Source organism: Nannospalax galili, unplaced genomic scaffold, assembly GCF_000622305.1.
Source record: "Nannospalax galili isolate Female #2095 unplaced genomic scaffold, S.galili_v1.0 scaffold1261, whole genome shotgun sequence".
Taxonomy (NCBI): domain Eukaryota; kingdom Metazoa; phylum Chordata; class Mammalia; order Rodentia; family Spalacidae; genus Nannospalax; species Nannospalax galili.
The window spans coordinates 228876-245665 of record NW_008344648.1 but is presented as its reverse complement, the minus strand read 5'-3'; the positions used below and the strand labels follow the sequence as shown (position 1 = coordinate 245665).

At 49.5% G+C, this 16790-nt stretch overlaps 1 protein-coding gene across 2 annotated transcripts in view; it reads right to left on the bottom strand.

The window, feature by feature from the left end:
* Incenp (inner centromere protein) overlaps positions 1–15573 on the bottom strand; it is a 24760-nt gene extending 9187 nt beyond the window's left edge. The window contains exons 1-11 of one of the 2 annotated variants that reach the window (XM_008840917.3): positions 15419–15573; positions 12301–12451; positions 11773–11886; positions 10231–10955; positions 6512–6563; positions 5334–5391; positions 5098–5215; positions 4008–4059; positions 3477–3591; positions 3271–3405; positions 2801–2812 (exon numbers count right to left, since the gene is read on the bottom strand). In XM_008840917.3, the coding sequence (XP_008839139.1) occupies positions 2801–2812; positions 3271–3405; positions 3477–3591; positions 4008–4059; positions 5098–5215; positions 5334–5391; positions 6512–6563; positions 10231–10955; positions 11773–11886; positions 12301–12440 (1521 nt within the window). In that variant the 5' untranslated portion in view covers positions 12441–12451; positions 15419–15573. The remainder of the gene's footprint in view (positions 1–2800; positions 2813–3270; positions 3406–3476; positions 3592–4007; positions 4060–5097; positions 5216–5333; positions 5392–6511; positions 6564–10230; positions 10956–11772; positions 11887–12300; positions 12452–15418) is intronic. The other variant, XM_008840919.3, reaches the window with a different exon arrangement.
* Between the last annotated feature and the right edge of the window lie 1217 nt (positions 15574–16790).

The following is a 16790-nucleotide window of genomic DNA, read 5'->3' as shown; positions in this document are numbered from 1 at the left end:
ATATATATATATATATTAAAAAAAGGGACAGGGAAGACAGAGAGAGAGAGAGAGAGAGAGAGAGAGAGAGACAGAGAGAGAGACAGAGAGAGAGACAGAGAGAGAGACAGAGATAGCGCTAGTCACATAGATCAATACTGGCATCCCTTCCCAGGCAGACCCAGAAAGCCCCAGATGATAAGACCACAGCTACAGGAAGCAGCAAGGGTAGAAAGGGGCTCCAAAGTGTCCCTAGCCAAGGACAAGACTAGTGTGTTCCACCTGGGAATAGAAACTATGACCCAGACTGCAGCCCTAGTTTGGCTCCCATCAGACTCCCACCTCAGGGCTCAGCTTCCAACAGCTACCCCATCACTTGGTAACACCACCACCAGAATGCTTCCTAGAGGCAAAAATGGCCCCGTCCATGTCTCTCAACTCTGACCAAAGGAGCATTCCCACCTAGGAATCAAGCCCCAAGGTAAAAACAAGGTGCTCTTGAAGATGAGGAAAAGGGGGCTCTAGCTATGGGTACAGGGAGAGCCACACATACTCTACCTATCCCTTTTATTGAACATCACTATGAAACTTGGACAGAATGCAACCAACAGCTATTTAAGACCTCTGAAAAGTAAACAGTAGCAGGTAGATGAGGGACAGACCAGATTCTGAAGACCAGCAGTGAATTCATTTCCCCCCTCTAGCCTTAACTCAGCATAGCCTGAAACCCAAAGGTGTCTCTTAGGTACACAACCCTATTTACCACACCCAAGCCTTTGAGAACTAAACAAACAGGCCATCTTCAGGCGTGACTGACTGGCACACACCCCAGTCAGTAGCACATCCCATATAGCACTGCAAAAGTGCTGAAACCTTAACTAACATTGGAATCACATACTAAGAGTGTCAAGGATAAAATCCAAAACTCACTGACATGCAAAGAACCAGGCAAATCTTAATTTTCTTGGGAAAACACAAACAATTGATTCTGGTATCAAGGCAGCAGAGCTGGAATTAAAAAAAAAAAAAAACAAAAACCTAAGTGCTGCAATCATACTCTCAAGGCAATTAGGGAAAAAAAAGAAGAAAAAAATCACAGCAAAGAAACAGAACATGTAACAAATGGAAACTAGATTAAAAATACAGTAACTAAACTGAACAGAGTGCCAGAGGAGAATGAGAGAACACCAAAGGTGTTCACCTGTATCACTGCATTTCCACAAGGGGAGGGAAGTGATGCCTAAAGGATGATCTGGAGAGCTGGCGTGGTGGCGCTTTAGTCTCAGCACTCGGAAGGCAGAGGCAGGCAGATTTCTGTGAGTTCAAGGCTAGCTGAGGCTACAGGGAAAACCTGTCTCAAAAAGACCAAAATGGTAACAACAACAACAAAAGATGATCTAGACAAACAGTGGCTGCAATGTCCCACCTATGGTGAAAGATACTACAGGATTCAAGGCCACTGAACCACAAATGGGGCAAGTACAAAGAAGTCCAGCCCAGACACATAACAAAACTGATGGAAAATGAAGACGGGCGAAGTGTCAAAAGCAAGCAGCCAGAAGGAAAGAACATCTGGTCTGACAAAGGTCTGCTCATCAGAAAGAAGTTTGCTGCACACTAAGTGAACTAGGCATCCTCAGATAAAAGAAAGCTAGAGTTTGCTGCTGGGGCACCTGTTCTGAAAAAACTACTACACAAGTTCTTCAGAGGGAGGAGAAACAAAACGGTAAGGAGAGCAAAGAAAAGCAACAGCACTGGCAGCCAGCTGGGTAAACGGAACATTCTCCTCCTTTTGAGTTCTCCGGAATGTTAGGCAAGTGAAGCAGAAGATATAATGCGTTTTAGTGGGATAGTCACAATATAAAGATGTGACTTATAAGACATTTACAGCATGCAGTGGCAAGGGCATGGGGTTAGCGTTATGTGTCCAACTAGGCCAGGAAAATGCTGGTTCTAAATAGACTATAAAGATGTAAGAGTATGCAGCACCTAGAATTACTAAGAAAATGTTCTACAATGAGTCATAACTCACAACAGAATAAAAAAAATTACAGAAAATCTCTTGCTTCTTTGCTGTATATGTGTGCAACTTCAATTCTTGAACCAAGATGCCAAGAGTCTGGGATACAACTGGTCTAGACAGCAACCACAATAACAGGTGCACGGCATGGGGAGCAGGACTGTGGGCTTAGCAGGCCCCAGCTCTCCAGAGCTCTAGCTCACAGTCAGTGGCCCAGCTCAGCTCAGCGGCGTCTGGGAAGAGAACAGTTTCTATGGTCTTGTTTCCAGGTGCCACTGCCAACAGTTCTATCGTAACCCATATAGCCAGAGCTAGGCCCAGCCTCCAGCTGCAAGCCTCACTGTAGAGCCAGACCTCACACCCCATGACACTCCATCAGGGTTACCGCTTAGGTCTATGACCCAATAAATCTCAGTGGCTCTGGGAACCAGACACGTCTGTTCTTTTCACAGACCCTCAGAAAGCAGTGCTGGGGATGAGGAAGTAGATGACTGTGGGAGGCACTTCAAGCTGTGGCCCCGGTGAGCAGTTGCAGATCATACCCACTTGCATCCTCCCTTTAGCAGTGAGGGCAGAGGACAAGCTCTGCAGGGGGAGGACGTGGAGGAGCCCCAGAAGTACAAGGTCCCACCAGCCAGCCACCTGATGCCTCCAGTGCCCCCAACATGCACATCTGTCTTCCTAACACTCCCACTTGCAATGTTAGTGCTTCTATGGGGACTGTCAAATACACAGAGACAGGGCTATAGTGGGTAACTGCTAGGCACAACTTAGTTACAGACAGAAAAAGGCTTTACTTACAACAAAGCTGCACTGTGGAGAAGATAGAAAAAAGCTAAGAGTTAATTGCCAGACCAAGGGATGCCGTACACGGCAGGGGCTGCACCCTTTCACCAGCTGCACCGCCACCTCCTCTCATCTCACTCAACCCTCCCTCCCAACAGTAAGGTTTGCACCTGCTGTCTCCAAGTCACTTGTACCACTGGGCTGTGCGCACGATGACCAGTGTTAAGTCAGTTGTCCCCTTCCTAGCCTAGGGCTCAAAGCAGCTGAGCTTCTGGGGCACAGTTCAGGGCCAATAAGGTCAGAGCAACACTCCAGTATCAAAGCAGCCTAAAACCACAGGGACTTGAGCTGGCCCTTGACCAATGGAAGGTCAGGCCTCTTGTGCCTAGGCCCACGCTACTTCTAACAGTTTATGAGACAGACAGAGCCTTCTACTACACTGTCCCAATTCCAGCAAAGCACAGCCAGGGGACAGGCTCCCTCACCTTAGGGTCCACGCGCAGGGGAGTGTTGCGCTTAATGAAAGACTTCATGACACTGCTGCGGGAGGCCGAGGTCGGGGTCATGAGCATCTGGTTCCTCTGCACTGTGTGCAAGAAGGTCCGGAGGGGCCGTACCACCTGCTGACCAGGACCAGGGTCAGAACTGAACAGGCAAAGCAGATGTGAGACAAGAGCAAGAACTTGCTCACCTTGTTGGCTGGACAGGGTGGGGAAGGGGTCTTGTTCTGGGGGGGCTGCAGCTCCTCATCATCAGGATGCTCCTCATCCAGCTCACTCATTGCCTGCTTGTAGCTGCGTTTCCTCCTGCCCAGGACAGGTGACCAAGTCACACAGCAGACCTAGGAATTCTCACAGCCCTGCCATACCCCATGAAAGGTAACTTGTAAACAAAGCTGGGTCCAAGCCACAGGTTCCAGACTAGAAGAGATTACAGACCAGCCCTCTGCTGACCACTCAGAGGAAGGAAGGCAGACAACTGAAGGTCAAGAGGTCCAAGAGGAGGCAGAGAAACAAGGTCGCCCCATTCCCAAGCCAGCATTCATCTACAGAATCAAACTACCTCATCTGTTAATTCAGAGAAACAGGTCATGGCTCCGGCCAAGAGGCAACAGAGGACCTGACCAAATGCCCACCCTCCCTATGCAAGAACACAAGCTTGGTTCATATGCCTCTGGAATCTCAGACCAGAGCCGCCTGTATACCCCTTCCCAGATGCAAACCTGACACTCTGGGGTGGTTCTCTGTGTCCATCTGTTTGGTCAATCTTGGCCTCTGTGAAGAAAGCAATTTCAGTGAGACTACAGGAGAGATGGTAATGAGTGTATATGCAGGGCCTGGGGAGGAGTCCATCAGCATCAGGATATCCGGAGCAAGGGTCTATTCCTAGCAACCCCAGGGTGGCCAATGGCAGAAACACCAACCTTAGCACCAACTGACCTTGAGGAATCTACATTTCATCTAGAGTTGAGCAAAATATCCCTCAGGTCAGACCCATGACCCCCTGCCTGACAAGTGAATTGAATAGCAGGACAGTGTCACCAAAGCCCCAGTCTGTGGACCACTACTGCAGCCAATGAGAGCCATGTACAGAAAGCTTACAAGAGCTTCAAGCTCTGCAGCCAAACCTGCCTCTTGTGGCCTTCGGCTGATGCCACCATAACAGGAGAGGAAGGCTTATACGTGGGGTCTCCACACCAGGTATACAGTATGCTTTGCTTCACCAAGATAAAAAGCACTCTTTACTGCAAAAGGTCTTTACAGCCATCCTGGGAGCAGGGGGCTAGCACAGGTATCCTCTACCCCTTCATAAAGAGAATGCCTTGTTCAAAATCTCATAGCTGTCATGTCTTCAGATCAGAGCTGCCCTTCTAAGAGAGATGTGAGCCAGACTCCAAGAGCCTCCTAGTAGCCTGGGAAACCAGGCAGAGTTCCTGATCAGCTCCCAGAGCCCACAGTGATCCTGCTCTCTTTGAACTAGTAAGGCTCCAGACAGGTCAGAAACAAATCTGGGGCAAAAGGCTAATTAGGTGTTCGGACCTCAGCCTGTGGTTCTTCCTGATTCCCTTGGAATGGACCTTAAGACCTTCACCTGGTGCCTTCACATTCTTCCCTCATTTCAGCCCTTCCCCTGCTTCCATAGCTACTTATATGGCACTCGGCAGCAGCTCCAGCCAGATCAATGGCCTCTTCTGGTTTAGTTTATCTTTGGCCTATCAGTCCAGAAAATGGGGCTTTTATCCTTACTGTCTGTAAGGGCAGGCAATGTCAGTTTCCTACAGTTCTAGGAATCTATGCATCAGGAAGACTCACCTCGCTGACCTTCAGAGGATATTTTCTGGCCATTGGCCACTGGCTTCAGAGTGGGTGTACTAACAGCAATCTTGGTGGTACTGAGGGGGCGCAAGATACACCCAGTGTTCTTGGAGACCTATGGGAAGAACTGTGGCTTGAAGAAGCCCCACCTGATCTTGAGGCTCAGGATAGCTGTGGCAGAGCTTCAATCCCAGAGGCCCTCAAGTCCTCCCCTCTCTACCTTTTGGCCTTACCTCCAGGTCAGCTGCCTCCTCAGGCTTAGCCTCCTCACTGGGCTCCTTGTGCTCAGGGCTGAAAAGCAAAGCGGGGCACTGTGAGAACCCTAAGTCCAAACTCTCTTCAACTCAAGTTAGGGTCAATGTTAGGTGACCAGGCCTCAGCCACAAGCCAACAGCCCTCTGGCTGGACAGGAGGATAGCAGCTACAACCAGTGGATATTTTCTGAATCTTATTTGATCTCGTCCTATCAGAGATCTCATATAGGATGGGAACCTGTTAAGTGCTTCCCAAAGGCTTAAGTGTTAAAGGCTTGTTCCCCAGAGAAGTGCTATTGGGAGGTAGTAAAAACTTTGAACAAAAGGGACCTAGTTGTTTTATCATGTTATTAGTGGGGTGCCCTTGAAGGCGAATGAGACCATAGCCCTTTCCTCCCTTTCTCCTTCTAGTCCCAGCTACAAGATGAACGGCTTAGTTCCACTACACATTCCTGTCAGGATGCACTGCACTACAACCCCAAAGCAGTGAGGCAACTGGCCATAGGTAGAAATCTCTACTGAGCCAAAGTAAACCATTTCTCTTTGTAAACCGATTACCTCGGGTATCTGTTGTAGTAATCCAGAGTTGACAAACACTTTCCCCCAGCTCTGTTTCACTCTCTTGAGCCCAGAAGAGTCCCATGTCTTTTGAGGCCTGCTCATTACTTACCCATGAGCTAGCCAAGCCAAGCGGTATGCCCAGACCCCACTTCCCCATCCCAAGCACTGACCCTCTGCTCCACAGCAAGGAAGGGCCAGTTTTAGTGAGAGCAGAAGACGATGTCTAGGAATCAGTGTCCTAGTCCCAGGCAATGCTGGGTATAATTTGGGGACAGGAAGCACCCGTAGGCCCCAGGCCACCCCATCCTACCCTACCTCAATTTAAAAGTGGTTTCTTTGGTTGTTCAGTCTCATTTACAATCATGCAGCACACACCCCAGGGGTCAAGCCCAGGGGCTGACAAGTGATACTGAGACATGACAGCCATGTCGCTTGCTGCCTGGTTAGGTGAGAGCCAAGGTTGTCAGCAGTGCCATAGGGAGTCCAGGATGAGGAGAGAAGGCTCAGCCTCAGTAAAAGTTTCCACTTGGTGGTCACCTCCACCTGTCCCCTAATGTGCCCTGTCCACCCCTGGGGGACACTGGAACTGAACTCACCCAACTTTCTGGGGCACTTCAACATTCAGGAGCCTCTCTAGGTAACTGTGACCTGAAGGGAAAACAAAGGAATAAAAGATGCCTCAGAAACTGGCCCAGTACCAAGCCAAGAAGTTCAGGAAATCAGCTTCTAGCAGAGCCACGGTCACTGCTCCCTTCATGAACATGGGCCTCGATGTGCCCTGGGCATCACCCTCAGCCTGGGGGTATCACGGGCAGAGGGGCAATGTCTGACATAGCCCTGGACCCCAACATAAACAACTTACTCACTTGACATATAGTCATCAAGAATCTACTATGTTCTGGGCTCTGGGCCAGGCTCTGGAGCCTGGATGGTGAGAAAAAACAGCAAGTCATGGCTCACTCTTCCTAGCAATCATCGAATGACTATGGAATTACAATGACTAAGCCCACAGCGGGGGATTCTGAAGCCCACAGCAGGGGAACCCAAATAATCTGGAAGATCTGATATGAAAAATAAAAGACCAAAGGGGAGGAGGAGGAGGAGGAGGAAGAGGAAGCCCAGCCAGTGGTTTCCAAAGCACACTCTTCAACTTCTGGAGGTACCCAAGACCCTTCTGGGTGATCCATAAAGTCAGAACTATTTTCACCATTACAGTCCAATACGGGCTTTCCTTTACACCATTTGCCCAAACAGCACAAGAGCAGAAAGGCAGACGTTAACTGCTGACGCTTAGCACTAAGTAAGGCTTTGGCATCAAATGCTATATCATCCTGTCATAGTAAAGCAATGCCCAGTTCTGCTTGGGAATGTCCTTGAAGAAGTATTAATTACAGGTGTGATAACTCACATCTGTAATCCAGTACTCAGGAAGCTGAGGCAGAAGACCTGACACAAGTTCAGGACCAGTCTGGACTACATAGTGAGACAATGTCTCAAATTCCAAAAGGAAAAAAAGAAAAATGTATTAAATCTAACCTCAAGTTCATGTCATATTTAATATTTTGCATGGCAAAAGGGAAGTAAGTGAAATGCTCATTTGCTGCAAACCCAAGTCTCTGTGAAAAGTGCTCATGTTCGAGATGCCCAGCTAAAGAGCCTATCACCTTCATCAACCACTAAATTTTAGTTGAACAACAACTGGCAATCTACGGCTACTCAAGCTTGGCTATTATGATAAGACAGATGGTTTAGAATGAAGTAAGTCTGCCGCTTAAAACACATTTGTTGACAATAAATTGAGCCCATCCACCTCCTAAAAAGAGCGTAAAGTGGAAATCTGAAAGACTTATGATGTGTCACCAGACATCTCAGAACTTCCCAACACCTGAGAGTGCCACTGAGGAGGTCAGGAAACTAATGCACTTCTTTGATACTACGTTTTAGTTTTGTACAAGTTACTTTTTCATAAAAAATGTTAAAAATTTCAAAAAAATGCTAACACTTGTAATACACAATATTTTAGTTCTTTAATATTATGACATTAAGTATTATTTAAACCTTCAAACCTTTGAGTATTAATACTAATAAAAATGTTAATATTTAAAATATTTGAAATTCTTTACTTCTAATATCGTGCATAAGCTCACAATGAAATATTTTCTATGGTCCTTGTTAAGTTGTAAAATTTGGAAACATACTCAAACCAAAACTTGAGAGTCACTGACCTAGGATAAGCACTTGTCAAGGCCACAAAGCAGGAAAAAGGCTTTGAGTCTGGAAAAAGGCCAGCTCCTGGGTCAGGGGAAGAAAACCAAGCAAGGAGCAGAAGCAGGGACTCCATTCTGGGTTAGCAAGGCTAGGGGAGGGGGAAGGAGCGGCTGCAGAATAAGACTGGCAGCTACAGGTGAGAGACCGCCCCTCATCTGCCCTGCCTCTTTGTCCCAGCTCCAAGCTCCCTGATGAGGGGACAGAAAGGCAAGACACCTGAAAGACCACACAACTATTCCACCTACACAAAGACTTCTTGGAATGTTTAGTGCCCCTTGCATACCAGAGAGGGTCTAGTGTCAAGGAGGTGGCCTGTCAGGACTGAGGAGGGGCCGCTCTCCAATGGAAAGGTAGCCAAGAAGCCTGAATGAGGATCCTGGTCTACAGGGCTGGACCCTCTGGAAAGCCTGCAGCAGTGCCCACCTGCCACCTGTCCACTAATGCTATATAGCTCCCTCCTGGGGAATGCATACCACACCAGGGAGGTAGAGCACTGGGGTGAGGCCTCACCCAACAGCTCTCACCCCAGTGCTCCACCATGGCATTCCAGAGGCCCCCACACCCACCCTTTTTGCCACTCTCACCTCATTGCTCCCCCACTCTGCTGCAGGCATAGCCAAGGCTGCTCTGCTTTGGGGAGAACTCAAGCTAAGATGCCACCTGGGTTGCCTACCAGGCCCAACTGTAAGAACCTGGTGTCAGAAAAGCACCAGCAAGCCTCCACCTTGCCCTTTCACACCCCCTGCAGTCCCGCAGCTCCTTGTCCAGAGGAAGCCTGGCCACATCCATGCTGAGTTCCAGAGACACAGGGTCCCAGGGTCCACATGTCTAAATGAGATTTACTGAATATGGACCAAGCACCAGGTGAGGCCTCTATAACCACATTCAGGGCAGATGTCACCATTATTCACACAGGAAAACTGAAGTGAAGAAAAGGGATCTGCCCAGCTTAGTGACTCCATATTCTGGTCCCTGCCTCCTCCTCCTCTCCCTTTTCCTTCCACCTAAAGAAGGAAAATGATCACTGGGCTTGGAGTTAGACAGGCTTGCTCACATAACCAGTCAACTGAGAGGCCTACCTACGGGCAGGGAATGGGCTGTGGAGAAAGAGCAACAGGAAGGGTTTAAGAACTGCAGGTCTAGGGGCTGCAGAGGTGACCCAGCGGTTAGGAGCACTGGCTGCTCTTGCAGAGGACCCAGGTTCAGTTCTTAGCACCCACATGGCAGCTAAGTAACTCCAGTTCCAGGGGATTCGACACCCTTTCTAGCCTCTGCAGGCATTGCACAACACAGATGCACTTACACACATGCAAGCAATCACTCGTACACATAAAATAAAAATAAATAAACCAAAAAAAAGTATTTGGGGCTGGAGAGATGGCTCAGCAGTTAAGAATACTGCACTGGCTGCTCTTGCAGAGGACCCATGTTCAGTTCCCAGCACCCACACATCTAACATCTGCCCATAACTCCAGTTCCAGAGGATCCAACACCCTCTTCTAGCCTCCATGGGCACTTCACACATGTGGTGCACTTATATACATTCAGGCAAATGTATGTACTTACATACACTCATAACATAAGGCACTTACATATACTCAACACATAAAATAAAAATAAATTGTTTTAATAAAAGTCTAAAAGTTTTTTAAAAACTTAAAATTCAGCTCCTTGATGATTTATATCTGTAATCCCAGCACTAGGAAGGTAGCAGGAGGATTGAGTTGAAAGCCAGCTTAAGCTACATAGCCAGAGCCTGTCTCAAAAGCCCAAGAGCTAGGGATACTGCTCAGTGGTAGAACACCTGCCTAAGATACACAAGGCCCTGGATGGCTGGGGGAAGAAAATCAGCTTCTCACTCAAACTAGCCAGATCCTGAGTTCGGCAGCCAAGCATGGCTAGCTTAGAGTGCTATCCACAGAAGAACTCAAGACACGGAGCATTTACATCACAGAAAGGATGGAAAGTTCCTTCAGAAGCCCTCCAGCTGAGCTAGGCACCAAGGACCACCCACTGCACCATCTTCCCACACTTGCCCCATACTCACAGATGATGCGGGCAGAAGCCTCTGGCTCTCTGCCAGCCTTCTTGGCAATCCTGCTTGACCTGCGACTGGTGGTTTCCTGTTTGGTCACTAAGGAATACTTCTGGGCTAGAGACACTTGGGGACCTGGAGGAATCATGCTTCGTCGCACTGACTTGGATGTGGTGGGCAAGTTATTTGGCAGGATGGGGGAAAGTACCCGCTCCTGCCATGGAGAGTCTGGAGAGTCAGGTAAGTCCTGTGGTCCCTGGGAGGCCTGAGCAATCTTGAGCTTGGAAGCAGAGCGCCCTGCCCCAACCCCTCGGTTCTCGGGGTTCTGGGGGGTAGCCGTCAGGGAGCTCACTGTGACAGAGTCCAGTCTCCTGGCCTCTGCCTTCTTGGGAGTTGATTCCTCCTCTGATGTCAGGATGCCTTGGGAAGCTGGAGATGGGACTGGGCCAGGAGACTGGGCACCCATGAGATGAGAGAGGTGCAGCTCAGCACTCAGGCGCTCGTTAATGCCTATCTCCACTATGGGCTTCTTGGTCAGCCCTGTGGGAGACCCAGCAGTGGGCAAGGAAGCAGCTGATGTTGTAGACGCTGCGGCAGCGGCAGCCGCAGCCCGGGTTACCCGGCGCAGCACAGGGGAGCCATTCTCCCCGGCAGCTGTAGCCAGCTTCTCCACTTTGTCCTTGCTGCGCTGGTGCCGGGTGTTCAGCTGACTGCTCTGAGACTTTCTGCGGGATAACCTGAAGGGGCAGCAGAACAGAGGCTGAGACAGCCCAAGAGGGCAGGGGGTACCCCAAGAGTAGAAATGGGGCACCAGCTTCAATGAAGTATGAACAAAGGATTTGGAGGCAAAGATTGGGTTTCCAGTGCAGACTCTACAACCTCTAGCCACAAGACACCAGCTGCTTCTCTCCGTGCCTCAGGCTCCCCAACTGTAAAATGATGAAAATGCCCAGTACTCGTAGAACTGCTGGGAAGACTGAATTCACACCACATTGCAATGACTGCAGGCACACTGCCCTAAGTATCTTCTGCAAACTTCACTCATGCTGTCCATCTGCAAAATGGCCCTAGGAGGTAGGCACCATTATTCTACTTTGGAGGATGAGAGATAGGTGGAAATGTACCCCAAGGATGCACAGCCGCTAAGGCAGAGAACTGGGGTTTACACGTGTACCAGGCTGCCCGCCTCAGAGGCCCTGCATCTTCACTTGACTACTGTAGCACCAATGTTCCTAGGAATTGTAACAAGTCCAGCACAGTAGAGCCTAAACGTATATACCTCTGGTCCCTCTCACCCAAAAGAAGGTAAGAAACACTTCCCCTCCTCCAAAGCCCAGATCAAAGTTCCTGCCCTCCCCAATATATATACACACAAACTCACACATGTACTCTGAACTAGGTTCACGCTTCATGTCCCCCATGACATGACAGCGTATCCAGGACTACTGCCTTCCAGCTGCTACTCCTAGGAACACATTCAGAAGCAAACTCTCCAAGAGGGTACCAAACCTCCAAAGACCATCTGCCCAGCTCAGTATCCCCAAGCCCTCCTACCTTTTCCTGATGGGGTCTCTGTTTTCATCCTGAATATTAGAAACCCGTCTCTTCTTTCGTCGGTTCTTTTGAGAAGGAGTTTTGGGCATCAGCTCTGGCTCTCTGCTGAATTCTCTGTTTAGTACAAGGAGGGTGAGCTGTGGCTTCCTGGGAACTGCCAGCCTACCCCTCTCTCACTACCTCCCACCCCATTCCTGATAGTGGCAAGTCAAGCTGGAAAGACTATCACCAGCTAAGCTCTCCATGTGTAAATCATCAGCTGGGCACTCAAGGCTTCCTCTGGGATACAAGGCAGAGAAGCAAGTTCCCAGATAAATTACACAGGCCCACCTGCTGAGTGGCCCAGCCCAGCCAACTACAGTGAGCCAGGCAAGGGCTCAACCTCTTCTTCCCCTGGCCACAGTGCACCAGGCACTTGGGAAGGAACCCTGACAGGCAATCTGTCTGACCTATTAGGGCACTCCCCACCCCCCACCCACCACCATCACCACCACCATCACCACAATCCCAGCATGCCCCTGCCTCTACCTGGTGAACATGCGCTCAGCCTCCTCCTCAATCTCCTTGAGCCACACCAAGTCCTTATTGTCCATGTTGCAGACAAAGTCCATGAGTTTCTGGTCACATAGATCCAGCAGGTGAATGGGCCCTGGGGCCGTAGTCCCCATGGTGGCACTGTCTGATGAAGGTAGGGACAAGAAGCGTCAGGACTCAGGGCCAAGGATTAGGACCTTCTCCCGGGAAAGAGTCTGTCAGACATAGCCTCTATCCCCAAATCATCCCAAACATCCAGCAACGAACCCAGGCTCCTTCCAGTGCACTGAACCCAGGCCCCTTCCAGTGCACTGAACCCAGGCCCCTTCCAGTGCACTGAACCCAGGCTCCTTCCAGTGCAAAGCCTCTCTCCAGATGCAGATGTCAATCAAGTGGTCTCATTTCAAAGGACATTCCAGTTACTCCCAACACACAGAGTATGACAGTCCCTACAAGCCCACACTTTCTGACCAGTTCTGATGACCCCAGACATCAGACATCAAATCAAACTTCCTCCTTAAAGGGCCCCAGTGGGGGACTAGTGAGATAGCTCAGCACATTAAGGGACTTGTCATCAAGCCTAATTACCTGAGTTTAATTCCTGGCACCCACATAGTAGAGAGAGAAAATAGCCTCCCATAAGTTGTCCTCCCCACACATGTCCATGGCATATACACATATGCACAAAAAATAAACAGCGGAGCTGTGCATGATGGTGCATGCTATAATCCCAACATTTGGAAGGTACAGGAGAATGAGTTCAAGGTCATGCTCAGCTTTTGAGCTTCTAGCAAGTTTGAGACCAGCCTGGACTATATGAGACTGTCTCCAAAACAAAGTTACTGGGAGAAAGGTGTTGTGCATTCCACAGGAGTGCATAAGGAAGCAGAGGTCCAAAGATACTTTCCAAAGGGCCCCCACACCACCTTCCCTAGAGCAGCAATGCCTATACATGGATGCGGGAGCGTGATAGTGAATAAGCAATGTGTTGCTTTTAGGAAAGCCTGCCTTACAAATATTAGGCAAAAAAACACAAAGCCCATTTTTTTCTTACTTTCATTAAAAAAAAAATTATGAGCGTCGATATCCTTCTTATGCTCCGGTTAAAACAGCATCACGGAAGTCCTACACTAAGAGGAAGCACTCTTGTTACTGTCATAGCAAGGCCTCAATAAATATCCCAAGTGGTGAACAAATGGAAGAACAAAGGAGTGAGCGGGCTGTGGTAGACATCAGACTGTAGGCCACATGCAGAGACAATGATCCACCATTCTGATTTAGACCTTCAAAAGGCAGAACCAGGCATGAGAGCTCAGCCTCTCAGCTAGACAGGTCATGGGCAGAAGGGCTAGATCCCTCTGATTCTTCTGGAGCTTAAAGTCATGACAAGTTACAGCCTCAGCGGGCTTCCTTGACATCCTTGGGCCTGATTTGGGGGGCACACTACCCCTTTGTCCTTCAAACAAGTTCTGAGTTCCAGCTATCTGTTTTACCTGGCTCCTTCACTTAGCTCTCAGATCTGCCCTCCAATCTAAAGTAGCTCCCAGCCAGGATCAACCCACTGACTGCAATTATCTGCACAGTATATGAGTGTTTGTTTGCTTATTGCTGGTCTCTACACACTAAACACTACTACTACCCCAAGGGTAAGCCCTTAGTCTTGCTCATCAGATCAAAGTGTGTAGCCCTCAACTAAGTCTGGCACTTGAATGAATTAATCCATCCACTAACTAAGCCTATAGGCTCCTCTCTCCATCACCATCACAGATAGACACACTCAATGAACAACTTACTAGGCACAGGTTAGGACAGGCCAATATACACCCAAAGTTCCTGATCTAATGCCAAGGGCAGCACTAACGGGCAAAACCAAACTGGCAGGCAGGCACAGGCTTTAGGCAAAGATGTCAACTGGCCACCAGCTAGTACTGGGCATGGCCTCCCCACTGCCTTCCCTGAGTCTCCCAGCCCCTCTGTACTAGAACACAGCTCTGGTAAGTACCAGACTCCAGTCTAAGGGCAGCCACGAGAAAACTGTTCAAGGACACCAAAGATATGCAGAGGACCTACAGAGGGCAACCACTGGGTAACTTTTCAAAGTATTTGTTCAATCTGGCAAAGTGGGTGACCGCTTCTTTCAGAGTCCAAAAACACATTTGGATTTCTGTGGGGAGACGTGCTTTTCAGCAGACCTTTGCTTGACCATTTAATAAAAGTCACCGTAAGTTAGAACAAAGGTGAGCCCCGAGAGAGGAGGGGTCAGTGTAACAGGAATCAGGCTCTCGGAAAGAGCAGTAAAAACCTCATCTTCAGCACATGCGAACCTGTGCACGACCCAGAGAACTCAACATCCCACCGAGGGGCAAGGGATCATTTCCCCTCCACAAATACTTCTTCCACACCATTCAGATTAGAGCCCCCCCCGCCATCTCTTCTTCTGAGGGGTCAGGAAGTTAGCTAAACACCTCTCTACCACTCTTCGATACAGAATGATCTAATGGTTGCTCTCCCACTCCCTGGGTTCCTACTCCGTGCCAGGACCAGGTCCCAATAGTCCTCACCACAACCTCCAAGATACCCATGCACAAACAAGAAGCCTAGGTCAAGATACACATGCACATACAAGACGCCTAGGTCAAAGCCACTCAGGAAATCGGGGACGGAGCCAGGATTTAAACTGCTTTAGAACCACTATCTAGAGGCCTCCTGGCCATCAAACTTGGGTCGGCAGAGCCAGCCCTGGGCCGTAGGGGGCTGAACGGAACTGTACGGCTGAGAATACGCTTGGGGATAGAATCGGCCTCCGGACACTGGACAGTTTTTAAACCCCGCTCAGCTGGACAGGGGAAAGCTGCTCCAGAGCACCGAGACGCGGGTCCAGGTGCGCGGAGCCGTCCAGGCTCTGCACAGTGGTGGGCACCGCGTGGGGAGCTGACCCTAGGACCGAGGTGGGCAGTGGAGTCACCCCCAGCCCTACGACCGCAGGCGGGCCACTGGAAGAAGTGACCCGCAGGCCCGGTCACGCCCCTGGCCTGGCCTCGGAGAAGGGTAGGTAGCGCACAAATTCCGGAACACCCCGAGCGCGCCCCGCCGGCCGCCCGCGCCCACTTACCTGGAGGCGCCGCGTCTCCTGCCGGCTACAGCGATGCAAGCCCGCGGCCTCCGGAGCTGAACCCCGACGCCTGGCCCGACCCACTCGGCTCCGGCTTTTCCGAGGTGGCCACAGCCAAGGAACAACCAGGCGCTGAGCGCGGGCGAAAACTACGATTTTCAAAACTGAAGGCTCAGCCAATTCTCGCCAAGCTTGTCTGGGCGGTTACAAAACCACAAGCCAATCAGGTAACAGGAATTACGAGACCGCTTATCTATTGGCTTTCCTGGTTGTCAATCTGCAGGACTAAGAGGCGGGGAAAAGGCAGCGTAGACGCTTTAACCCTCCTCAGCTTCCGGGAGTCGCGGCCCTCTGAGCTGAGAGGAAGTCGCCCGCCTGCGGTCGTGGACGCGGGTGACTCTCAGAACTACAAGTCCCAGCGTGCACTGCGGAGGCCTGCGAAGCGTGGGAGGACGTGGACGCATCCTGAGCGTCTGGTGCGTCACTGTTCCTGCTTCCAGCTTTGTTCTGAGTTCGGGATGATGGCTTTGTGAGCTTTGCCATTCTTGAGAAGTGAAAAGAAAATACATTGTGACTCGCACCGCTGTTGTATTTATACACAACCTTCCTTCATCTCATGAGGACCTTAGAGCTCCCGAAAGCTTCCTTAGAGTTACGCTTGTCAACCGGAAGTTGTCTTGTGCCTCCCACTCAACACACATATTTGACACCTTATGAATACATTTTGGTCTGGAAGGAGGAAGCACTACCGGAGTCCAGTGAGTAAAAGTTAACATCGCTACTAAGCACCCTTAAGATTGTTCAGCCATACAGAACAAATCATCTAGCCGCATGTATCAGTATTGTTCCTGGGGAAAAACTGCTTTAGGCAAGTCTGTGAGCTGAGGATTGCCATCGCCTATGAAGTAAAACACGTCGATCCCCAAAACATTTACTCATCCACCTTCTTTACAGACTAATTCACAATAGCCAAGAGGAACGTCTATCAACAGAAAATAAGAAATTTTATTTTTAAAGGGTCTCAGTAACCCCAAACGGTCCGGTCACTAGACACCCTCCCTATTGCAGCCGCCAGGATTCTGGAATTAAAGGTGTCCATACCCACAATCAACGAATAAGTTGTAAATGTTTGTTTATAATGCAGCTTTTAGGACATTTTGCTAAGATATTTAAGACACAAATAGACAAATGCCTGTATGATCCCAGTTATATGAGGTATCAAAAGTAGCAAATTCACTAAGTAGAATGGTGATTCGCCCTCACATGTTGGGGAGATGAAGAAACGGGGAACTTGACAATGAGTTTCAGTTTCACCAGATGCAAAGTCCGGAGAATGCTGGTATAGCACTGCATATAGTTAACAGCTTGTGTG